This window comes from Amphiprion ocellaris, chromosome 5 (assembly GCF_022539595.1).
Source record: "Amphiprion ocellaris isolate individual 3 ecotype Okinawa chromosome 5, ASM2253959v1, whole genome shotgun sequence".
In the NCBI taxonomy this organism is placed as follows: Eukaryota; Metazoa; Chordata; class Actinopteri; family Pomacentridae; genus Amphiprion; species Amphiprion ocellaris.
In genome coordinates this window covers 39800384-39825350 of record NC_072770.1, presented here as the reverse complement: position 1 = coordinate 39825350, position 24967 = coordinate 39800384, and the positions used below count along the sequence as shown (strand labels likewise).

The following is a 24967-nucleotide window of genomic DNA, read 5'->3' as shown; positions in this document are numbered from 1 at the left end:
GGGGTTTGTCTGACTTCACAGGGAGGATCATCTTCTGGCCTCAGCTGTTCTTCAGCTGTGGGATTTTTTTTTATTGGAAACAGACTTTCAAGTTCTGATTTTAACTTTTTCCACAACTAGAAACCTGTTCAGATTAAAGAAGAAGCAACCTGTTCTGATTGGATGAATAACAGATTATTGTAGGTTACAGTGTGTTTTGTTGTGTTTATTGTCAGGTGAACATCAGAACCTGCAGCGACTTGGTTCTGATGTTCTGTTTCACCTGAACTTTACCTGCTGGGCTGAACATAGAACCAGGTGAAAGAGAAGCTGCTTCAGGAGTTTATAGCTGACTGATTACTGCCAAAGGTCACAGAGAACAACCAGGAAACAACCGGCAACACGTTCAGATGACCGGAGAGTCCAGATTCAACAGGAGAGTCCAGATTCAACAGGTGAGTCCAGATTCAACAGGTGAGTCCAGATTCACCTGTTCCACCTGAGATGGGCTGAAGGACGCCACAAACCCAGGAACAGGACAGCAGAGAACCAACCTGAACAGGTGACGTTTACTGTAGAACTCTGTATGGCATTAAATACCTCAGAGTACTTCAGAGTTTCACTAAGGCAGAAAAGTGCTGCATAAGTTCTATTTACATTCTCTGACTGGTTCTCTGACAGAAACTCAACAGTCCGTTGGTTCCATTCTCTTGGTTCTGTTCTGTTGGTTCTGTTGGTTCTGTTGGTTTCATTCATGTATCAGAACTGCAGCAGCTGTTTTCTGTCATGTTCTAAACATCTGGCAGATGCTGTGGTTCCAGCTGTTCCTCCAAAATCTGTTCTGTTCTCACTGCTGATGACGGTTCTGGTTCTCTTCTAGGTCCAATCTTCATTCTCCATCGTTTCTCCTACTGGTTCTTCCCCTTCCAGTGCTCTTGCTGGTTCTCCTTAAGGTCCAATCTTGGTCCTGCTGGCTCTCCTGCTGCTGGTTCTCCTGCTGGTTCTGCTGCTGCTGGTTCTCCTGCTCGTTCTCGTGTGTTGCCATGTTGGGAAGAACCGGAGTCTTCTGTGGACGCTGCAAGTTGGACCTCCACCAGTGCTGCTCCCTGTCCTCCCCTCCCCCCCCTTCCCCCTCCGCTGCCTGGACTCCATTTCCCATCAGGCAGCAGGAGGTACAGGGCGGGGCAGGGGGAGGGGCAGGTGAGTTCAGCTCAGACCAACCGGATCTTAAAGGTGAGAACCATCTGACTTTCAGAGTGTCCCTGAATCCACCACATCAGTCACTCTGATCATCTGTTGTCAGGCCAACGAGTACAGCCACACCTTTCCCAGAGGCCCCGCCTCCCATGGCGTCCTGGGTTTCCATAGCAACATGCTGCCATCCAACCACCGAGGCGAGGACCGTCGGAGCAGCGCCACCTGCCTACCTGGCCGAGGAGGGGTCCTGTTTGGAGTGTTCGACGGTCACGCCGGGCCGGCCTGCGCCCACGCCGTCAGCCAGAGGCTCTTCTATTACATCGTGGTGGCCTCGCTGCCGCTCAGGACGCTGGCCGACCTGGACCGGGCCGTGGAGGAGGACCGGGCCGGACCCCCACTGCTCGAGTGGCACAAACATCCACAAGACCACAGCGGGACCAACGGGGGGATGAGCTCCTTCCATAGTTTGAGGAACTACTGGCAGGAGAGACTGGAGGACGAAGACGAGGATGAGGACAAAGAGGTAACCAGAAACACAGTAGCCTGAAATCTAGAACCCAGACTAGAACCGAGACCTGCACGGGTCCAGAACTGTCAACAAACCTACAAAAACCAGCTGGACATATTTAACCTCTCCACACAAAGTCTAGTTCAGAGGCCCTGACTCAGCTGCTGGGTCTGGTTCTCGGACATGTTCTGAGTCAGGCCCAGTATCAGGTTCAGGATCAGGTCCTGAATCAGGTCCAGGGTCAGGCCCTGAATCAGGTTCAGGATCAGGTCCTGAATCAGGCCCCGACTCTGGTTCAGGATCAGGTCTTGAATCAGGTCCTGACTCAGGTCCAATATCAGGTCCTGAATCAGGTTCATGATCATGTCCTGAATCAGGTTCACGATCAGGTCCTGAATCAGGTTCAGGATTAGGTCCTGGATCAGGTCCTGAATCAGGTCCAGGATCAGGTCCAGGATCAGGTCCAGGATCAGGATCAGGCTCAGTATCAGGACCTGGTATTGGACTAATGCCGGGGCAGTCCAGCTAATCCTATGTGAGCTGTTCAGGACTTCAGTAAGTTCTGGTTCCTGTGAGCTTCTCCTTCTTCTGACATCATTATCCGACTCCTCTCTGATTGGCTGCAGGACGACAGCAGAGTGACATCAGCGCTGGTCAATGCCTTCCGTCGCCTCGACTACGACCTGTCTGTGGAGGCTCAGGTCCACCTGTCCATGTCTTCCCCCAGATCCTGCAGGTGTTTCAGCGACGTCCAGCTGAGGCCCAGAAGATCAACACCAACAGTTTTATGGATCTTTAGATGTCAGACCACCAGATGAATCCTCTCTCTCTGTCCACAGACGGGTGTCCCTCCCTGGGGAAGGCCTGCCTCTGTCCTCCCCCCTCCGGGTGGCCCTGTCTGGCAGCACGGCCTGTGTTGTCCACGTCTCCAACGGCGTCCTGCACGTGGCCAACCTGGGCGACAGCCGGGCGGTCCTGGGCGTTCAGGAGGCGGACGGCCGCTGGTCGGCCACCAGCCTCACCAACGACCACAACGCCCAGAACCCCGATGAGCTGCAGAGGGTTCTGGAGGAACACCCGCGGTTGGAGCGGAGGACAGTGGTTCGCCACGACCGCCTGCTCGGCCTGCTGCTGCCCTTCAGGGCGTTCGGAGACGTGCGCTTCAAATGGAGCACAGAGATGCTGAGTCGTGTCTACAAAACCCGACTGGACCTCGTGTCGGCAGTCAGTGAGGCGGTCCGGACACTGCCACCACACTACCTCACCCCGCCCTACCTCAGCGCCCAGCCGGAGGTCACCCGGCATCGAATCAGTCCTGCAGACAAGTTCCTGGTGCTGGCGACCGACGGACTGTGGGAGATGATGCACCGACAGACGGTGGTCCAGCTGGTTGGAGAGCAGCTGACAGGTGGGTTCAGGGTTTTTCTTGTTACAGATGAAATTAGCTCCTGTTCCTCAGTAAATCCTGACTGAAACGTTTTAGAGTCATTGATCAGAAAGTTAATGTTGGAGTTTATTTTACTGAAAAAACCTGGACTATGTTTCAGTTTATGGACCAGTGAGGTCTACTGCTGAGACTATAGATTCCCTGTAAGAATGCAGAGTGATCTGGTCTGTCTACTGTCCCATCATGTCCTGCTGTATTTAAAAGGACTTCAGGATCAGATATGAAGACTGTAGTTGTTTTGAGAGCATGTAGGAAAGTAAAGGACCGAGGATGGAGCCCTGAGGGACGCCTCAGCTCACAGAATGAAGGTGTTTCCCACTGCAGGTTGTCTTCTGGCATCCTGAACCTTTATGTTCTCTGGTTTCTCTGAGTTAAGGCTGAAGCTGAGGGATCCTAAAGTGGGAACAGAAAGACCTAAAGAGACGATCAGCAGCCGATCCTGTGAACGACGCTGCAGTAAAAAACAGGTTTAAATGACCGGGATTACAGATTAAAGCAAAAACTGAATAAATAACTGTAGAAATATGTTAATGCACATGTATCCAGAAATATCCAGTCATGCTCTGTGGCATGTTTCAGTGCTGAGCATGCCCAGTTGGTTCTGACGTGACGCTGATGTTTGATGGTTGAAGGTTGATGGATGATGGTTGGTGGTTGAAGGTTGATGGATGATGGTTGATAGTTGAAAGTTGAAGGTTGATGGTTGAAGGTAGAAGGTTGAAGATTGATGGCTGATGGTTGAAGGTTGAAGGTTGATGGTTAAAGGATGATAGTTGATGCTTGAAGGTTGAAGGTTGATGGTTGAAGGTTAATGGCTGAAGTGATTCTGCATTGAAGCTGAGATAAAAAAAAACAAACCTTTAAATCAGTCCAGCTGTTAGCGTGTGTTTGTCTTCACAGGTTTTCAGCAGCAGAGACCCATTGTTCCTGGCATGGGCATGACTCTGGGCGGTCTGCAGCGCCTCCTGTTGGATCGGAGAGGCCGTGTCCTGTCGGTGCTGGAGGACCAGAACGCCGCCACCCACCTGCTCCGCCACGCACTGGGCGACGATGGCTACAGAGCCGTGGCCCCAAACCGCCTGGCCAAGATGCTGAGTCTGCCAGCAGACCTGGCCCGCAGGTACCGCGATGACATCACCATCACCGTCATCCACCTGAACGAGCTCAACACCTGAAGGAGTTTACCTGCTCTGTAATCAGACAGCTGGCGAATCAGCATCCTTCCTCTGAAGAAACATGATTCCTTCCGTTTCCTTAAAAATCAGCCGTTTCTGGTATTTTGTCCATAGCATCGGACTGTTCCTAATAAACTGGACACTAAGAGTTTCTGTCTCATGATGAATTCAGTTTAACATGAAACCAAATTTAATTCAGTTTAATTCATAACATTGGCTGTGTCAAGGTTCTTCCTAAGGAACCAACAGTTTCCTCTGGTGTCAGTGGGAGAAACCTTCAGCAGAACCGGGCTCAGGGAGGGCAGACGTCTGCCTCGACTGGACCGAGGTAGCTGCTGTTGCTATGATGGCAAACTCTCTGCTGGTCAAGTTTTACATCTCAAACACTAAATGTGACCCTGAAGGTAAACGAGGTTCCACGTTTAGCATCAGTCTGGAACTTCCTGTGACTCCAAGAACTCTGAACTTAAGATGGAACCATTGAAACATGAACCTTTGTCACTAAAAACAATCCTGTATTTTGGTTCTTTCATAGATTCATTAAAGGTCTTCTGGAAATATGACTAAATCTGTTTGGTCAAAACATACAAACAGCAACTTAAATGATCACTTTTTGTGATTATTAAGTTGTTGTTAATCATATTTTCTTAGTGGCAGGCCTCTTAACTTCATGTGAATCATCACAGTTAACTACAGTTGCTGACTCCTCTAAGCCAATTTAAATGCCATGATCAGGAAGAAAACACAACTACCACCTGCTGCTGAGAGACGATTGAGAGACACCAAACCTACCATCAGGCAGAGGTGGAAGCATCATGCTCTGAGGCTTTGTAGAAGAGCTTCTGGATTGGTTTCAGACTGGATGTTGGACTGGTTCTGGACTTTCTTGGGACTGGTTTATGTTTGGTTCCAGTCTTGGTTCTCCTGGATTTAGATGTGATTTAAAGTTGGTTTAGGATTTATTTCACTCTGGATCTGGTCCTGGAGGAGACTGGTTTTAGATGGTCTTGGGCGCATCTTGGACTTTTTTTTTTTTTAGGAGTAATTTAGGTTTGATTTTGGTCCCCATGTTGTACTGGTTTTAGACCTTTTCAGGCCTGGTTTCAGACTATATTCTGACTGGTTGTGAACATTTTTGGAGTGGTTTAGGTTTGATTTTGGTCCTGGTTTTAGACCTTTTTAGGACTGTCTTCGGCGGGTCTTTTTTTTTAACCCCAAGAACACCAAACCTACCTTCAAGCATGGAGGTGGCAGTATCATGCTCTGTGGAACTGGAGCTTTCCACAAAGTAAATGGAATAATGAAGAAGGAGGATCACCTCCACGTTCTTCAGGAGAACCTAAAACCATCAGCAGAAGGTTGATGTTGGACACAGTTGGGTGTTTCAACCAGACAATGAGCCCAAACACACATCAGACGTGGTATAGAAATGGTTCCATCAGGCTGGAATGAAGTTTCTGAACTGGTCTGCCCTCATATCGTATTATATATATTCATTAAGTTAGGACAAACTGATAGAGCAGCAGTAACTTAAACTCTCGGTCAGTTACCATAGTAACAGACTCTATGACTCTAACCTAGTCGGGACCAGGTTTATCTCAGTAAACCTCGAGTTTCTCAGTCTCCGCCCTCTTTCAGTCACACACCATTTGATTTCCTCATTCATTCAGTCATCAGGTGAGTTTTGGTGAAGTCTAGTTCTGCCGTGTGTCAAAATGACGTCCTTTTATTAACGATCCAGTGGATGAAGGAGCAGAATTACTGCACAGAGAATTAAATATTCGTCAGGAGATTGTTATCAGACCGCGCATAGATGTTCTCGCATTTCTGGACAGTTATCTTTTTGAACGGTACCGTTTCACCTCACAGTCTATAATCTACATACAACCTAATCCGTCCTTACATTTACAACTTTACCAACCACAGTCATGCTCTCACATCCCAGCAGATATTGTGTGTTGTGCTGCGGTTCTTTGCAAATGGAAGTTTTTTATATAATGTAGGAGATGCAGAACACTTCAGAAAACGGTCAGAAAAGTGTGTCTGGCCCTGAAACGACTTTTACCATCTTTGTCGTTTTCCCTGGACAGAAACCTGTCAGAGCCATCAAGGAGGAGTTCCACAGGATTGTAGGTGAATGATGTAGAGACCTGTTAAATTTTAAATCATATTATGTTAATGACATTGTGTTGCAACCTCAGACTGGGATTAGTAATTTTAATTTCTTTTAGGATTTCTCAGTGTGATTGGCTGCATAGATGGACACACACATCCCCATCAAAGCTCCCTCACATAATGAAGCTGATTATGTGAACAGGAAGTCCATTCACAGTATAAATGTGCAGGTAGGTTAGAGGTAGATTGACTACGGTTTCAAAATGTTAAAGACTGCATCATTTAGAGTTTAAGTCTCCATCATCACCACCACAGCAGTGAAATAAACACATGACATACATTTCATTTGGTCTTCTTTATTTCCTACAAATAAAAGAGCTAGTTTAGTTCATGTTCCAGTAGTTAACATAATTCACCTGTGACCTGCATCCACCTCTAACTTGTGCTCCAGTATTTCAATTTCCAGATCTGCCCTCCTAATCTGGTGGTCCAAGTACTGTATTTCTTTATCTGTTTTTTGTATTTTTCTCAGCAAGTGGATTTTGTATATTTGTTTTACTGGTAACTGGGAATACATAAAGGACATTAAATTATACAGTTGCACATGAATTCCATGGACTGAACCTCTGGTGTTTACTGAACATCCATCTCACTGTGTCAGTCTGTGCAGTGGAAGTTGAGGAAGCATCCTGCTGTTGTCCAGCCATGCTCTGTTAAAAAGGATGAGAATGTGCAATACTTCAGTGTAGGCTAAATGTCACACTCTATATTCCACCAGAATGTTCAGAAATGTGAATGGGAAGAGAACTATCAGTAACATACCTCTAGATGCCTTTCTGGATCCCCCTCTGTAAAGGCAGCAGACACAGTTTCATCCTCTTCATCCTAAATGACTGATATGTTTCAGTGGACTTAAACTACCATTTGGCTAAATCTCTGGAGTATTGTCTACTTACAGTTACAAGCTCTGTTGTGGTGTGAAGGGGCTCCACCAGGCAGATAACACCATCACAATCTGTTGGGCCAAAAGAAAAACAAGACATAAAAGAGAAATAAATATTTGTATGAATATGCTTTAAAAAAATATCTATATCTATCTATATTTATATGTATTTATATGTATGTGTGTGTGTGTGTATATATATATATATATATATATATATATATATAGTTGGCTGAGTAGAAGTCTGTGTTAGTTTAAATAGGCTTAATTATTTAACAGAACATGATATGGATGCAGACATTTAGGCTGTGTGTGGGATAAAACCACTGCACAGTAAAACAGCCACTTAATATTTAGGCTACTTTACAATGTAAAACATGATCAAAATGAGGTAGCTCCATGAGATTATGCTGACTTCTTACCTGTTTGAACAATGTTCTTATATTTCATCTTAAGCTTCTCCCCTGCAGGATTGCACCTCAATGAAATAACTTAATAGACTACTATTCAAACAGTTTTCCCCTGTAATATTATTGTGATTTAAACTTACACATTGACAGGGCAGCAATGTTCTCCCACACCGTCTCCCTCTCTTTTGCAGCTGCAGGTGTTGCACTTCTTTCTAAAAACGTGTTCAAACTCGCTATATAAGCGCATTAAGATTTCCAATTCAAACGATGTAGTCCTCCGCTTCCCCGTTGCCATGGTGACTCGTCGAATCGGCGCTCCATTGATACTGGCTTTTCAGAGTTGTGGTGCACGCGCTTAACTCCGGGTGAAACTACTCTGAGTTGATTAAACCAACTCAAATCAGCCGTTGTGAAACCGAAAACTCAGAGTTTTCTATCTCAGAGTAGATCAACTCAGAGTTCAGGGTTAAACTCGGAGTTTGTTGAACCTGCTTCGTGAAACGGACCCCAGGTCTCCTCAGATGTTAAACTTGAATTAATGTTTTCTCCTCATACTTCTGTGTAAGTTCTCAGTCATCCAGGTCCTGGTAATGGTAGCAGCTTCAGGAGAAACCTGCTGGAGGTTCTGGAAGACGTTTCCAGAAACCATCTCCTCATCCTGTACATGTTTTTCTATCTCCATGTTTATGACACTGAAGAAGATCTTCAGGTCACGTTATTATCAGTGGTCTGGGTAGAAGGTATCTGGACTTCCTCTGGTGGTTCAAGAACCAAACAGAACAAACAGGAACCCATCCAGGTACCATCTCCTGGTCTGAACACATGCAGACTGCAGGTGATTCACAGGTAACACCTGAGTGAGACACCAAGGGCTGGATCTCAGGCTCCGCCCCACTGGTACCTCCCAGCCAATCAAGAGCCAGCAGAGAAGAAGACGCTGCAGCTGAGTGACATCAAAATAAATTTAATCAACAATTTTACAAAATCAAATCTCATTTAGAAAAACAGTTAAATACCAAACGGCTTCGAACTGACCAATCAGCAGACACCCTCCCCGCCCCCTCGCAGCTCACAGAGCTCAATCATTGGACGATACTCCAGAGGGGCGGAGCTGTGTGAGGCTTCGCACAGAAACGCTGCTGAGATCATCAACAGGAAGGAAACAGGGCAGGTCACATGGTTGAGGGAGCACAAACGTGACCAGGATCCAGCCAATAGTGAGAGAGCGAGTTGTTTGTGTCCCGACTGAAAACAAACACACAGCGTCCCTCATAGGCATACTCAGACCCGATGAACCGAAGAAGATATGATGGAAAGGAGGGGCAGGCTCTAATGTCCACTGTCCAATCAGAGGGCAGCACTGTTGTTGAGTCACTGGCGTGGAGGCGGAGCCAGCAGCTGAGTGGCAGTGACGGACTCTGGGAACAGGTTGTGGTAGGTAGGCAAGGGGACGTACGCCGCCGTGATCATCTTACCTGAAACAACAGGTGAGAGTATGTCAGAGCTGCTCAGCGATTGGTCCACCACACGGGTGTCACATGACAGGAAGTCTTACCTGCAAAATATCTTCCATGGAGAGTGTTGACAGCAGCCATGGCGGCCGGGATCGATGGACATTTGACATAAACATTTCCCTGTAAAAAAAAAGAGACAAAGGTCAAACTGAGGTCAGAGGGGAGGATGGCGATGTCAGAGGTGAGGTGTACCTCGGCAGAGTTCTTGTCTACGTAGATGTGGACCACTCCTCCGTGTTTGCTGCACTCCTCGATGACGTCATGCTGGATGTCCACTTCCCAACCAGCCGCCTCCTCACTGAAACAGTTACTGTTACCTGTCAGCTCACCTGTCACACTCAAAATGACTTCATATCAAATAACTCTGAGGTGTCTCTTCCAGTGGGCGTGTCGTTGTCCACTACATATACACGTGGACAAAATTGTTGGTATCCCTCGGTTAATGAATAAACCGTGGTTTAACAGAATTATTTTAAAAAATAAACTCATGAAACAGGCCTGGACAAAAATGATGGAACCCTCAACTTAATATTTTGTTGCACAACCTTTTGAGGCAATCACTGCAATCAAACCATTTGTGTAACTGTCAGTGAGACTTCTGCACCTCTCAGCAGGTATTCTGGTCCACTCCTCATCAGCAGACTGCTCCAGTTGTCTCAGGTTTGAAGGTTCCTTCTCCAGACGCCATGTTTCAGCTCCTTCCACAGATGTTCAATAGGATTTAGATCAGGGCTCATAGAGGCCACTTCACAATAGTCCAATGTTTTCCTCTTAGCCATTCTTGGCTGTTTCTAGCTGTTTGTTTTGGCTCATTATCCTGTTGAAAGACCCATGACCTGCGACTGAGACCAAGCTTTCTGACACTGGACAGCACATTTCTCTCTAGAATACCTTGATAGTCATGAGATTTCATTGTACCTGCACAGATTCCAGACACCCTGTACCAGATGCAGCAAAGCAGCCCCAGAACATAACAGAACCTCCTCCATGTTCCACAGTAGGGACAGTGTTCTTTTCTTCATAAGCTTCATTTAGCAAGAGAGATCATATTTCTCCTATATTGGTTTCTCTTCATTGGCTCCCTGTTAAATCTAGAATAGAATTCAAAATCCTTCTTCTGACATATAAAGCTCTTAACAACCAATCTCCATCATATCTTAAAGACCTGATAGTACCATATTACCCTAGCAGAACTCTTCGCTCTCAGACTGCAGGCTTACTTGTTGTTCCTAGAATCTCTAAAAGTAGAATGGGAGGCAGAGCCTTCAGTTATCAGGCACCTCTCCTGTGGAACCAGCTCCCAGTTTGGGTTCGGGAGGCGGACACCCTCTCTATTTTTAAGACCAGGCTTAAAACCTTCCTTTTCGACAAAGCTTATAGTTAGGGCTGACTGGGTGACCCTGACGGGGTGAGCTGGTGTTTTCATTTGCACAACTGACTTCCCCTCTTGACGTCCCTTTAGTTTGCCCCTAGTTATGCTGCTATAGGCCTAGGCTGCTGGGGGACCTCTCTGGATGCACTGAGCCCTTCTCTAACTACCTATGTATTTACTATATATACCATTATTGCATTACATTCACTCTGTTTCTTTCTGTGTCCTTTCTCCGAGTGTCCCTGGTCCCAGAGCTGGATGCTTCAGATGTGTGGCTGTGTTTTATGGTCCTTGTGTCCCACCCCCCACCTCTCTATCTCTACCCCTCTATCTGTATCCCTCTATCTCTACCTCTACCCCTCTATCTCTACCTCTCTACTTCTTCTGTCCCTCTCAACCCGCCCGGCCAGCAGGCAGATGGGTCCCCCCACATTAGAGCCGGGTTCTGCTCGAGGTTTTTTTCCCTGTTAAAAGGGTGTTTTCCTTGCCACTGTCGCCTTTTGGCTTGCTCTGGGGGTCAGGCATATGGGTTCTGTAAAGCGTCTCGAGACAATTTGACTGTAATTGGCGCTATATAAATAAAATTGAATTGAATTGAATTGCATCTGTGAACATAGAGCTGATGTGCCAAAAAGTTCCAGTTTTGTCTCATCTGTCCATAGGACATTCTCCCAGAAGCTTTGTGGTTTGTCAACATGCAGTTTGGCAAATTCCAGTCTGGCTTTTTATGAATTGTTTTCAACAATGGTGTCCTCCTTGGTCGTCTCCCATGAAGTCCACTTTGGCTCAAACAATGACGGATGGTGTGATCTGACACTGATGTAGCTTGACCTTGGAGTTCACCTTTAATGTCTTTAGAGGTTGTTCTGGGCTCTTTTGTTACCATTCCTATTATCCGTCTCTTCCATTTGTCATCAGTTTTCCTCCTGTGGCCACATCCAGGGAGGTTGGCTACAGTCCCATGGATCTTAAATTTCTGAATAATATGTGCAACTGTAGTCACAGGAACATCAAGCTGCTTGGAGATGGTCTTATAGCCTTTACCTTTAACATGCTGGTCTATAATTTTCTTTCTAATCTCCTGAGACAACTCTCTCCTTGGCTTCCTCTGGTCCATGTTTAGTGTGGTTCACACCATGTCACCAAACAGCACAGTGACTACTGTAACCCTATAAATAGGCCGACTGACTGATTACAAGTTTGTAGACACCTGTGATGCTAATTAGAGGACACACCTTGATTGAACATGTCCCTATGGTCACATTATTTTCAGTCTTTTCTAGGGGTACCATCATTTTTGTCCAGGCCTGTTCCATGAGTTTATTTTTTAAAATAATTCTGTTGAACCACAATTTAAAAGCAATGTCTGATTTTCATTGGTTAATTTTCATAGAATTTTTATTTATTATTATTTTTGTCAGATTCAAATTATTTCTGTGACCATTGTGAGTTTTTCTTTCATTAACCGAGGGGTACCAACAATTTTGTCCACGTGTGTACATGACAACAGGCCTGTCTGAGTATTAAGAACCAAAGACCTGGACGGTCCAGACAGACTGATGGATCAACACTGATCAGCTGATCTCACATGTTACTATGATGAACACTATAGGTGCAGCAGACAGATGTGTCCTCACCTGTGGGGGTTGAACATGTTGGACAGCTGGAAGCAGTGAGTGGCCAGAGGCTGAGCCGGCAGGTTGAGAGCAGCAGAGTTCATGTTAATGTTGAGGGACGGATTCATGGCAGCTGAAAGACAAACACTCTGATCACTAACAAACACCTTGATCACTAACAAACAACTTGATCACTAATAAACACCCTGATCACTAATAAACGTCTGCTATTTTCTATGCAGTGGTCTGCTGGGGAGCAGGGAGCACTGAAAGGGACAGAAAGAGACTAAACAGACTGGTCAGACTAAACAGACCACTTTATTTTTATTTTTTCTGTTAAGCCACTTTATCCTCATCTCTCACCCTTGTATATATTGTAAATATTATTACTATTGTTCTATTATTATTTTATTCTTATCACTACGTCCACTGTTACATAAGCTGCTGTAACAATGTAAATTTCCCCTGGCATGGGGAGAAATAAAGAACTTTATCTTATCTTATCTTAAACACCCTGATCACTAACAAACACCCTGATCACTAATAAACAGTCTGATCAATAACACTGTGTAGCAGTGTGTGTGTGTGTGTGTAGTTGTGTGTATTGTGTACATTGTATGTATTGTGTGTACATTGTGTGTAGTTGTGTGTGTATTGTGTATATAAGATAAGATAAGATAAATCCTTTATTTCTCCCCACGCCAGGGGAAATTTACATTGTTACAGCAGCTTATATAGCAATAGACATAGTAATAGAAATAAAATAATAATAGAATAGTAGTAATAATATTTACAATATGTACAGGGATGAGAAATGAGGATGAAATAGTACAGTATTGACACTGTAAGACAATGCAGTATAAAGTGGCTTAAAAAAATAAGTTTAAAAAGTGCAAAGATGTAGCAGTGCAATAATGTCTGTGCAAATTTTATGGTTTGGGATGATATGATGTAAGTCCAGTTTATGTTAACATCAGCCAGTGATGCTGATGTTATAAAGTCTTATAGCAGATGGGATGAAGGACCTGTGATAGCGTTCCTTCTTGCAGGGTGGATGTCTCAGTCTGCTGCTGAAGGAGCTGCTTAAAGACCCCACAGTGTCATGCAGTGGGTGAGAGGGATTGTCCATGATGGATGTGAGCTTTGACAACATCCTCCTCTCACCCACCTCCTCTATGGAGTCCAGGGAACAGTCCAGGACAGAACCTCCTCCTGACCTTCTGTTTAGTCTCTTTCTGTCCCTTTCAGTGCTCCCTGCTCCCCAGCAGACCACTGCATAGAAGATAGCAGACGCTACCACAGAGTCATAGAATGTCCTGAGCAGAGTCCTGCACACTCCAAAGGACCTCAGTCTCCTCAGCAGGTGGAGACGACTTTGGTCCTTCTTGTACAGAACCTCTGTATTGTGTGTCCAGTCCAGTTTATTATTGAGGTGAACACCCAGGTATTTGTATGTGTCCACCATCTCAATGTCCAAACCCTGGATGTTCACCGGTGCAGTCTGAGGTGACAATGGCTGTATCATCGGAGAACTTCTGGAGGTGACAGCTCCCAGAGTTGTAGTGGAAGTCCGATGTGTACAGGGTGAAGAGAAAGGAGGACAGACTGTCCCCTGTGGACCTCCATGCTGCTGACTACCACATCAGACACACAGTCCTGAAGCCTCACGTACTGTGGTCTGTTGGTGAGGTAGTCGATGGTCCAAGCAGCCAGGTGACAGTCTACTCCTGCTCCTTCAAGCTTCACCCTGAGCAGAGAAGGCTGGATTGTGTTGAAAGCACTGGAGAAGTCAAAGAACATGACCCTCACAGTGCTGCTGGGTTTCTCCAGATGAGTCAGCGATCTGTGCAGCAGGTAGACCACTGCATCATCCACTCCAATGTTCGGTTGGTAGGCGAACTGCAGTGGATCCAGATACTGGCTCACCTGGGGACGGAGGTTCCTGAGGACGATCCTCTCCATGGTCTTCATCAGGTGAGAAGTGAGGGCCACAGGTCTGAAGTGGTTAGGCTCCCTGGGGTTCCTGGTCTTAGAGACAGGAACCAGGCAGGAAGTCTTCCATAACAGAGGAACCCTCTCCAGACTCAGGCTCAGGTTAAAGAAGTGCAGCAGCACCTGACAGAGCTGGTCTGCACAGTCTCTAAGGAGTCTGGAGCTGATTCCATCAGGACCTGCAGCTTTCCTGGTCTTGATCTTTTTAAGTTCACTTCTCACCTGATCAGCTGTTATGGAGAGGCAGGGGGAGGGTGGCAGGGGGAGGGGTGATGGTGGTGGTGGGGGGTGAGACGAGGAGGGGTGATGGGGCTGTATGCGAAGTCCGGAGGTGGTAGAAGACGGGGATGGGAGGAGGGGTGCTGTTGGTGGTGTTGGTGGTAGAGAGCTGAGGTGTGAAGAAGGAGCTGGCTGGTCGGTGCTTTGATGAGAGGGGGGAGGAGTGGGAGCAGAGTCGAATCTGTTAAAGAACAGATTCAGCTCATTGGCCCACTCCTGGCCTCCTGCTGCAGCTCCCCTCTCATGGCCTCTGCTGTAACCAGAGATGGATCTCAGGTCTCTCCAGACCTCCCTTGTGTTATTGTCCTGCAGGTGAGATTCCATCTTGGTCCTGTAGCTGGCCTTGTCCGCCTTGATCTTCTTCTTTATCTCCTTCTGCACCCTCCTCAGCTCCTCTTTGTCCCCAGATCCAAAGACCCTCCTCTTCTCCTTCAGCAGGGCCTTCAGTTCCAGGGACACCCAGGGTTTGCTGTTAGAGAAACACCGTACTTTCCTGGTCGGTACGATGTTCTCTGCACAGAAGTTGATATAGTCCGTAACAGTGTCTGTCAGTGCATCAATGTCCTCCCCGTGTGGACCACACAGCACATCCCAGTCTGTGGTCTCAAAGCAGTCCTGCAGCGCCTCAGTGGCCTCGTCAGACCACTTCTTCACATACCTGGTGGTGGGGGGTTGTTTCTTCACCATAGGTATGTAAATGGGCTGCAGTCTCACCAGGTTGTGATCTGAGTGGCCCAGCGGGGGGAGGAGGGAGGAGCTGTATGCATCCTTGATGTTTGCATACAGCAGATCCAGGGTTTTATTGTCTCTGGTATGGCAGGTCACGTACTGGGTGAACGTGGGGAGAGTGGCAGAGAGCGATGCATGATTAAAGCCTCCTGAGATGATAATAAGAGACTGAGGGTGAGATGTTTGCAGCTGGGACACTACACTGTGGATGAGTTCACAGGCTGCAGCCGCATCAGCCGAGGGAGGGATGTACACAGTAATGGCTATTACATGTGAATACTCCCGGGGCAGATAGAACGGACGCAGACTGACCGCCAGTAATTCTACATCCTTAGTGCAGAGCTGCTCTTTAACGCTAATGTGTCCAGCATTACACCATCTCTCATTCACATACATCGCGAGGCCCCCACCCTTTCTCTTACCACTCTCCCTCGCGTTCCGGTCCGCTCTGACCAGATGGAATCCGTCCAGAGTTAAAAGTGAGTCCGGAGTGAGTTCGTTCAGCCATGACTCCATGAACATCATGAGGCTGCTCTCCCGATACTCCCACCGCAGCCTGGTCAGCGCCGTCAGTTCTTCCATCTTATTCGGGAGAGACCTCACATTCCCCATAATCACAGATGGAACGGACGGCTTGTAGCGTCTCCTCTTCTCCCGACGCTTCAGTCCTGCCCGGCATCCTCTCCTCCTTCTGCGGAGCTCAGCTGGGATGTCTGGTCTCTCCCACGACGGCGGCCTGGCCTGGCTCAGCGCCAACAGCTGTTCCCGACTGTAAACAATTCCGTGGCTGAATGGTTCACCAGATGCTGATTTAAAAAGTTCCGAAAACAGTAGTAAACAAAGTAGGGAAAACGCTATTTGCACATCCATGTCTGTCCCGTACAAAAGCGTCACACCTACTTGCTGAAAAAACTTAAAAAAGGGAAGAAAACTACAAAAATAACTAAACAGACCTAAAGTTAACCGGAGATGCTGTAACTAGCTGCCGCTGGCACGGTGCCACCTTGTAAAAAAAAAAAATGAATAAAAAATATTGTGTGTATCGTGTGTGTGCGTGTGTGTAGTTGTGCGTGTATTGTGTATAGTTGTGTGTGTAGTTGTGTGTGTATTGTGTATATTGTGTGTATTGTGTGTGTGTGTAGTTGTGTGTGTATTGTGTGTACCTGACACAGCAGCCATGGCTCCTATAGCGATAGCTCCACTCATCTGCAGAGCCTGCTGAGCAGCAGGAGGAATCTGAAGTCCAGTTCCTGCAACAGACTGCAGGTTAGAACCTCACTGACTCTGGTTCTGGGTCTACTGGACCTGTTGGTCACCAGGTGGTCTCAGGTGGTCTACCTTCAGCCAGCCGGGCCATCAGCTGCAGCCTCCCGGTGGTTCCCAGGTCGATGCCGGTGCGTTCCAGCTCGTCGCTGTCGAGGAAAGATGATGCTGTGGAGGCGTCGGTCCGCTCCGTCACGTGGCCCACCTTCATGGGGCGACCCGCCAGCTCGAAGCCGTTCAGCTGCTCCAGAGCTTTCTTAGCGCATTCTGCATCTGCAAACTGACATTACACAGGTGTGCTGTCTCACAGGTAGGTACAGCTGATACTGAACATCATCAGCAGCAGGAGGACCAGCACCGATTAAAACAGATCATAGAAGCTAGAGATGATGGACCAGCGGCAGGTCTACACCTGCAGCCCACATCCAGCTGTTGTTCAGCTTCCTGTCACATGACCAGAACCTGGAGGAAGATGAGGATGAAGAACTCACCATGATGAAGCCGTAGCCTTTAGAGCGTCCCGTCTCACTGTCCATCATCAGCTGGATGCTCTCAATCTGAAACACAGAGCAGCGGTCAGACACTGTGAGTGTGTGTGTGTGTGTGTGTGTGTGTGTGTGTGTGTGTGTGTGTGTGTGTGTGTGTGTGTGTGTGTGTGTTACCCGTCCAAATGGCTCAAAGATTCCTCTTAGCATCTCCTCGGTGATGTTGAAGTGCAGCGAGCCGACATAGAGCCTCATCGGTCCAGATGTTCCCTTCTGAAGGTTGTTAGCTGCTGCTGCTGCTGCTGCTGCTGCTGCTGCTGCTGCTGCTCGGTTCTTCTCAGCCTGGACACAGGTGGAGTACAGGTATAATTCAGGTGGAGTACAGGTATAAGACAGGTGTAATACAGGCGTAGTACAGGTGTACCACAGGTATAGTACAGCTGTAGTTCAGGTGTAGTACAGGTATAGTACAGGTGGAGTACGGTAACAGTCCATTCCTATTCATCAGTATTAAACTACTTCTGTGTGTTGAAACCATCAAAGTGAGAAATTCTGAAGATGTGTGTGTGTACCTGTGATGCCTGTACGATGATGGGAACTCCCAGCAGCCTTTGCCCCGTTAGTCCAATGGCCAGAGGAACTGAGCTGGCCTCCACAAACTCAATGTAGGCGATGCCCTTCGACCTGCGAGAGTTTCTGTCTGAGATCATCCTCACATCCCGAACCTGAGGAGGTACCATAGCAACGGTTACTACGGCAACCAACCAACAACGTCATCGTCTCTTATAGTCCTGACCAACGGCCGACCAACACTAAAGTTCACCCAGAATCACCTTTTACAGTTCTAGAAACCACAAACACCTCCAGGAACCAATGATTGTTTCTACACTGGGATACATCCCATAATACTGATGATCACAGCAGGTTATAGACACTAGGATACATCCCATAATACACACTACACCTTTCCAACAGCTGAGAAGAACTCCTCCAGGTCTCGAGGCCGTATCCGGGCTGCCAGCTGCATACAGAACACGGTTCGGGCGTCTCGTTCCTCTGGAGTCAGGTTGTCTATGGGCTGCCTGTTACCACGACGACATCAACAGTTTGACTGAGCATCTTACAGTCCAGGTGAAAACAACCCATAAACACAAACCGTCCAACACTCACCTGATTGGACTCTTCTCCTTCCTGAACGGACTCTTACTCTTTGACCTCCTACGGCTGGAAACACAGAAAGACAGGTGAACAGACAGACCGACAGGTGACCAGACAGTCAGGCTGTAGCTCCGTCTCCATGGTAACTCACGACTTGTGGTGGTCTCGGTAGCGTCCTCCTCGCTCTCGGCTGCGACGGTGTTCTCGACTGCGGCTGCGACTCCTGCGTCGTTCTCGGCTGCGTTTGCGGCTGTGACTCCTCTTCTTGTCTCGACTCCGACTGCGATTCCTGTCACGGCTGTGAGAGCAGGTGTGCTTCTTCCTATTGGACACACAGCAGCTAATCAGAGCGCAGCGTGACAGACGCCTAGAACTGGAGAAATGTTCTGAAGGCTGCAGCAACCATGAAGTTCTTCATCAACGTCTTGATCTGAGGCACTGTAGCGTTTCTCAGGGTAGAAATGTTCATAAATATTTGTTGATCAGTCGCTGGTAGAAACTTAACCCTTTAAGCGCTAAAGTCGCAAAATTGCAACCAGCAACATTGTGGAATTTAACAAGCCATAGTTGCAAATATGGTGCCTCATGTAGTTACTACTTTACACCAGGAGATGGCGGACATCTGAAACTTCAATCTGAGCAACATTTGTGGGCATGTTTTCATTCAAAGTTTTGGAGTTTATAGAGTTTGAAAGACGCCCCCCCGGTCGAGGAGACGAGGAAGTAGCAGCTGTAGTCGGAGCGTAACAGAGATCGCATTTCAGTGAGAGAAAACTCACCATGCCGAGAGGTCTGTTCACCGTTGACGAAGTACTTCATCAAGTAATGGCTGACTTAGATTCTGAAGAGGAATATTCACCCTCTGATGAAGATGTTCAGTCGTCCAGTGAGACAGAAAGTGACACTGCGTCTGTGCGTAAGGGCAGCGAGTCCGCGCTCCATGACAGTCCACAAGCAGCACATACTGGAGCTGATGCTTTGCTTCACCATGACCACGGTGGCAGGAGGGGATGTGGTGGGTGTAGCAGGGGTGGTCAAAACCCCGCTAATGGTGAGGAGGGTAGCGGGGATGAAAACGCACTGATAATAGCAACGGAGGCAGCAGTGGCGTTCACGGCCCCGCCGTAAATGACGATCGTGATGGCTGGGTTTGCTTGAGAGATGAGGAACAGTATCAAAAGTTTATCTGACATTTAGATGAGCCTGTTGGGTATCGTGGCGAAAGGAATCTGACAAATTCTGAGCCAAGCAATGCCGTCGATCAATAAACATCTGTAAAAGTTATGTAATCCATATGGCGCGCCCTGATGATGTTATAATATGCAAATTAGATGAGTACATTTACTCCAATCACAAACTTTGGGTCATACTGATGATTTTTCTCATTTACAGTATGCCTTTATCTCTAATCATTTTCAAGTTAAAACCTTTTGAAAAAGTGATATCAAAACTGAATATTTTATTGAAAAACTGTGGCGCCTAAAGGGTTAACTGATTCAAAATACATGAAGAGGGAGAAGGCCAGGGACATGCAGGTAAGGATACACATCATAAATCAGCTGCAGTACTTTACTGTTAATTATTACAGTGACCAGAGGAGGCGCTAACTCTGGGTAACGGCAGTTCATTTAGGCCACCAGAGAGCATTGTGGGGGTTTTACCTGAATCACTGCAGACGCTGCAGCAGCTCAGAACAACTACTAGTCTCTTAATAAGAACCACTGGAAGAACCAGCCCTGACAGAGTCCAACACTCGCTGGACATGTGGAGCTGTACAAGGACCGGATGGTTCCCAGCAGCAGCTCCAGTACCCCCATACTCGTGCAGTGCCCGCCACAGGGGCCCTCTGGGGACACGGCCTTCCTCAAATCCACAAAATACATGTGGACTGGCTGGTCAAACGCTCATGACCCCTCAGCAGCTCTGCATGTAAGGAGCTGGTCCACGGCCAGGAGGTCTCCTTCTTCAGCCCAATGGGTTCCTTTACCACTAGTGTCCACCAACGTGACCTTAGTCTGCCGTCACAACAGACACCAGCTACCTTCAGGCCACAGTTCCTCACACCACCACCATAGAGGCTTTGAACATGGCACCCTCAGATTCCAAGTCCCAACCTCCTCCGGGGTGAATGAGAAATCCTTCCAGAGGTAGGAGTTGAAGACCCCGCGGACAGGGGCCTCCATCAGACGTTCCCAGTTCAGGCTCACTACATGTTTGGGTTTACCAGGTCTGTCCTTCCATGAGGTCACAGTTCTGCTCCTCTGCTTTCAGACATTCAGCCGCAGGTCTGAAGATACGACTACAATCCATCGCTGACCTTTGGCTTACGGTGCTCTGGTACCAAGTCAGGGTTGAATTCCCCCTGGATAATTATGGAGTCCTGGGCAGAACTCCTCCCAGGAACCACCCAGAGACTTCCAAGAAGGCCAAGGAGCTGGAGCTGCTGTTTGGTCCATGAACATTCAGAGTCACCTGTCCAGCACCTGGCATCCTAGGTGGAAAGTCCTGGACCTGCTATTGTCCCCCTTGTGGGCCTATCTCCAGAAGGGGGCATCGGGCTCTCAGAAACTGAGTTCAGAAGGTTAGACAGCAGACACATGGACAGACAGGAGGAAAGGCTTACCTCTTGTTGCGGTCCTCCTGTCCGTTGGAGCTGGAGGCCTTGGTGTCCTCCTAGGCAGGTCGACAGAGAACAGCATGAGGAGGCAACATTCAGGTGAGGACGGGAAGCAGGGAGGGAGGGGTAGAGAGAATATAAACACAGTTTAATGAGTCATTCAAACAGACTGTGGAGTAGGGGGTCCGGTCAGTCTAGATCGGTCTGGGTCAGTCCAAGTCAGTCAGTCCCAGCCTGCAGCCCGGTTCTCTGAGGGGTTCTGAGGCTGAAGCCCGGCTCTGTGGGGGTCGGAGGGGGTTCTGAGGTTCTCCGGGTGCAGACAGACCCTCCACAGTCCAGCTGGTCTTCAGAGTGGTGCTGAGACTCCTCTGAAGGGTCCTGAAGCAGACAGGAGGCGGAGTCACTCACTCAGCCCACACCAGAGTACACGCCTCCTCAATACACCTGAGACTGTCACCTGAGCAGGCAGAACATCTGTCCTGTTCCAGCCCTCCCTCCTCCCAGCTGACTGGATCAAACTAGTTTTTCCAGATGTTTTACAGATGCTGGAGGGTTTCTCTACATGTTTCTACAGACAGTACAGATGTTCCAGGTGTTAAAGCATCTTACATGACATATATGTAGCAGCCAGCTTTGGGAGGCCCAGTGCATCGTGGGTAATGTAGGCGTCATTCTAAACAGGGTGGACAGGTAACGTGTCTGGCTGCTTCTCAACCTGTGGGGTGATTGGAGGAAACAAACTGCTGTCTAATTGGACGGGCTGGAACATGTGACCATGCCTGTGACATCACATCTTGAAGCTTCCTGCAGAGCTGCCACACTAAGACATGACACCTGTCCTCGAATAGCTCTGCTTTAACAGGTAAGCCCCGCCCACCCCACCTGCAGGTCACTGAAAGGTAAGCCCCGCCCACCCCACCTGCAGCTCACTGAAAGGTAAGCCCCGCCCACCCCACCTGCTCTGTCCTGACCTCAGTGTCAGATCTGACCCGGTGAGTCTCCATGCAGCACCAGTCCGAGTCCAGGTACAGCTCAGTCAGGATGCAGAATGCTGCTTATACTAAGCTAATGGCTACATGTTCCTTGCCGTGGGGACAGTTTCCAGTTACCGGGGGAACCACAGTCATGTTACCATGGGGACCACAGTAAAGCAATGCATGATGGGGGCTGTTTACTACCTTCAAGTCTGTGACAGATCACACTGGCATTCAGGGGAGTAGAGGTGAGAAATCGTTAGGCAAGTCTACAAAGAGAGATAGATGGGCATTTATTCATGACAGTCTGAGGACGCCTTCATCATCATCATCATCATCATCATCATCAATCTCATCATCATCATCATCAGCCAGACTCTACTGCTCCACCATCAGTCTGACAAACTGAACAATCTGCAGCTGATTATTGATCAATCATCTGCCGATGTTCTGATAATCAATCATTTAGAGTTCGATGTTGCATCTGAACCAGTGAATCAATAATCAGATAATTGTTATTATTATTATTATTATTATTATTATTATTATTATTATTATTATTATTATTATTATTACTATAGTGACCTGACCGGAACTGATCAATAAAAACTAAACATCAGGTGTGTTTGGTTCTGAAATTATTCCTCCAGTTATTCAGGTAATCTGATGACTAAAACTGCTCCAGTTATTCCAGTAATCTGATTACTAAAACTCCTCCAGTTATTCCAGTAATCTGATTACTAAAACTCTCGGTTTAATCCATCCTCGACTCCAGATCACCAACTGGACCAGACTTCATCCTATACGGACCAATAAGGAGTTAAAAATGGGCATTTTTTAAGTCAAATATCTGATTAACTGTTTGGTTCATAAAATGCTAGAAAGTTCTGAATGGTAAAACCTAGTTCTGTTCCAAAAACAAACAAAAAAAAAAAAATCACAAACATTTAGTTTACAATGAAAATGATAGAAAGCAGCAAATCATTTTAGCTCATGTCAATCTAATTCTGAGTCAATTTGAGCAAAATTTAGCTAATTTTGAACAATCTTAGCTCTTATAAAACATATTTTTAATTATTTTGGACAACTTTTAGTTCATATCAGACAAATTCTGAATTTTTTGAACAATTTCTAGCTCATATCAGATGAATTTTGAGTTATTTTGAGCATTTTTTAACTCATGTCTGGCAAATTTTAAGTCATTTTGAACAATTTTTAGCTCGGATATTTTTTAGCTCATATCAGACATATTTTGAGTTATTTTGAGCAATTTTTACGTCTTTCTATCTGAGACGGTGAATCTGCAAAACATTTGGGTTTTTCTTTTTGCATAAAAAATGACATAAACTAACAAATAAAACCACTGCTGACTAGAACATCAAGGAGAACTGACAATGGGATATTTAGTATGTTTTTATGCTAAACAGAGATTTTCATCCCAAAAAACATCGTAATTCTGGAATAACTGGGATGATTTTGTAAAGAAGTGAATATAACAACAGATAAAAACAGCTGAAAGGAGCCGTTGTTATGTCTCAGCCATTAAATTAATCTCAAACTATTTTATTAATCCATCAGTTTGAGTCAGTATTTAAGAAAATCAGTCTAACTTCTCTGAGTTTAGCTTCTTCGGTGGGAATATTTTCTGGTTTCTTTCCTCGTTGAACCAAACAAGACATTGGAGGAAACCCTGATCCACATCTTTCACCCTGAACCCAACAGGTTCTGCAGTTGGATGAGGAGCAGTAGAGTCCCGCTGAGAGCTCCAGAACCAGCGAGGACTCCGAGACTCTCACCTTCCTGTAGGGAGCCTCCAGCATCGCCTCGATGTCCAGGTCGTCAGCCATCCTGCTGCTCTGCACACAAACACCACAACAGTGTCAGCACAGGTGTACACTCACCTGTTAGCTCCCATGCTACACCAGCCGGTCTACAGTCACCTGTCAGGTGTGCCGTCCCGAACAGGTGAACAGACAGTGGATCGTCTGCAGATTTTAACTCATTTTCACCAATTTTTAACTCGTCAAATTTTAACTAATTTTGACCAATCCCAATTTTTAGCTCATATCAGGCAAATTTTAGGTCATTTTGAACAATTTTTAGCTCGTCAGACAAATTTGAATTCATTTTAACCAAACTTTAGCGCATGTCAGGCAAATTATGGGTTATTCTGGACATTTTTGTAGCTCATATAAGACAAATCTTGTGTTATTTTGAGCAATTTCTAGCTCACGTCAGGAAAATTTTAACTAATTTTGGACAATTTTTAGCTCATATCAGGTAAATTTTGAGTTATTCTGGCCAATTCTTAGCTCATATCAGGCGAATTTTAGGATATTTTGAGGAATTCTCAGCTCGGTGCTACATTAGCCGTTAGCCCGGACTATGCATCTACCGGCTAACAGCTAGCCAGGCCTCTCCCGGTGTTTCTCCGGCTTCTAGCGGCTCTTTCTCTGTCTGGACGCCACCAGAGAGGCTCCTAGCGGCAGCTGAGCGGAGCTTACCTCGGTACACAGCTGCTCGGTAGGTCTGAACCAGCAGACGGTCACTCGGTCCGGTTAACGGCGGATCCTGACTTCTCGCCTGCGCGACAGTGCAGTAAATGGCGAAACCGGAAGCTCGCGTCTTATCGCGAGAACTCGTTACCGCGAGATCAAAACACAGCAGATGTTGATCTCACAGACGACAAAACAAAATTACATATCTTATAAACACATTTTTATCTAAACGTTTCCTGACTTCTAATTTCCTTTGACCTATCTTTTATTTTTCTTTAATTTTGTTAGTTTCCAGACACAGACATTTTCTGGTATTTATCCTGTGAAACACTTTGTAGGGTTTTATAATTATCAATAAAGCTATTATTGTTAGTTTTGTATTTTTATTATTGTTATTAATGTTAAAATAATTGTTTTTAGTGGTGTTTTACCATTATTAGTTATATCATCATTAAAATTAATGGTTGTAATATTTTTATTTGTATTTGCATTGTTGTTACCGCTATCATTAATGGTACAGTTATCACTGTTATTAGTAGCAGTGTGTTTAGTGTTATCGTAATATTTGTGTAGTGTTATCATTAGTAGCAGTATGTTTTATTGTAGTAGTCAATATTTGTGTAGTATTCTTAATAGTAGTGATGTTAGGGAATTCTGCGATGTCAAAAGAGGAATCAGGAGGCAAACTCAGGGACA

General features: G+C 46.5%; 1 protein-coding gene and 1 pseudogene across 1 annotated transcript; one reads left to right on the top strand and one right to left on the bottom strand.

Annotated features, from left to right (window-relative positions):
* The first annotated feature begins 122 nt into the window (after positions 1 to 122).
* On the top strand, positions 123 to 4864 carry LOC111571423 (pyruvate dehydrogenase [acetyl-transferring]-phosphatase 1, mitochondrial-like; annotated as a pseudogene).
* A 3858-nt stretch (positions 4865 to 8722) lies between these two features.
* On the bottom strand, positions 8723 to 24397 carry LOC111571415 (RNA-binding protein 39-like). The gene is made up of 15 exons (XM_023274542.3): positions 24278 to 24397; positions 23570 to 23629; positions 20806 to 20855; positions 18334 to 18504; positions 18195 to 18248; positions 17989 to 18106; positions 17597 to 17749; positions 17202 to 17366; positions 17031 to 17096; positions 16615 to 16819; positions 16440 to 16526; positions 12298 to 12409; positions 9481 to 9586; positions 9330 to 9408; positions 8723 to 9249 (listed from the first exon to the last, which is right to left on the bottom strand). The coding sequence occupies exons 2-15, from the start codon at positions 23618 to 23620 to the stop codon at positions 9146 to 9148; spliced, it is 1521 nt and encodes a 506-aa protein (XP_023130310.2). The 5' UTR covers positions 23621 to 23629; positions 24278 to 24397; the 3' UTR covers positions 8723 to 9145.
* Positions 24398 to 24967: the final 570 nt, after the last annotated feature.

What these genes read in the sequence shown, in the direction of transcription:
- LOC111571415 (XM_023274542.3), bottom strand. Translation starts at nt 23,620, where the DNA reads ATGGCTGACGACCTGGACATCGAGGCGATGCTGGAGGCTCCCTACAGG. An exon ending in AAGGCTACGGCTTCATCATG is followed by an intron (nt 16,820 to 17,030) that starts GTGAGTTCTTCA and finishes GTGTAATGTCAG; the next exon opens with TTTGCAGATGCAGAATGCGC. An exon ending in TAGACAAGAACTCTGCCGAG is followed by an intron (nt 9,409 to 9,480) that starts GTACACCTCACC and finishes TTTTTTTTACAG; the next exon opens with GGAAATGTTTATGTCAAATG.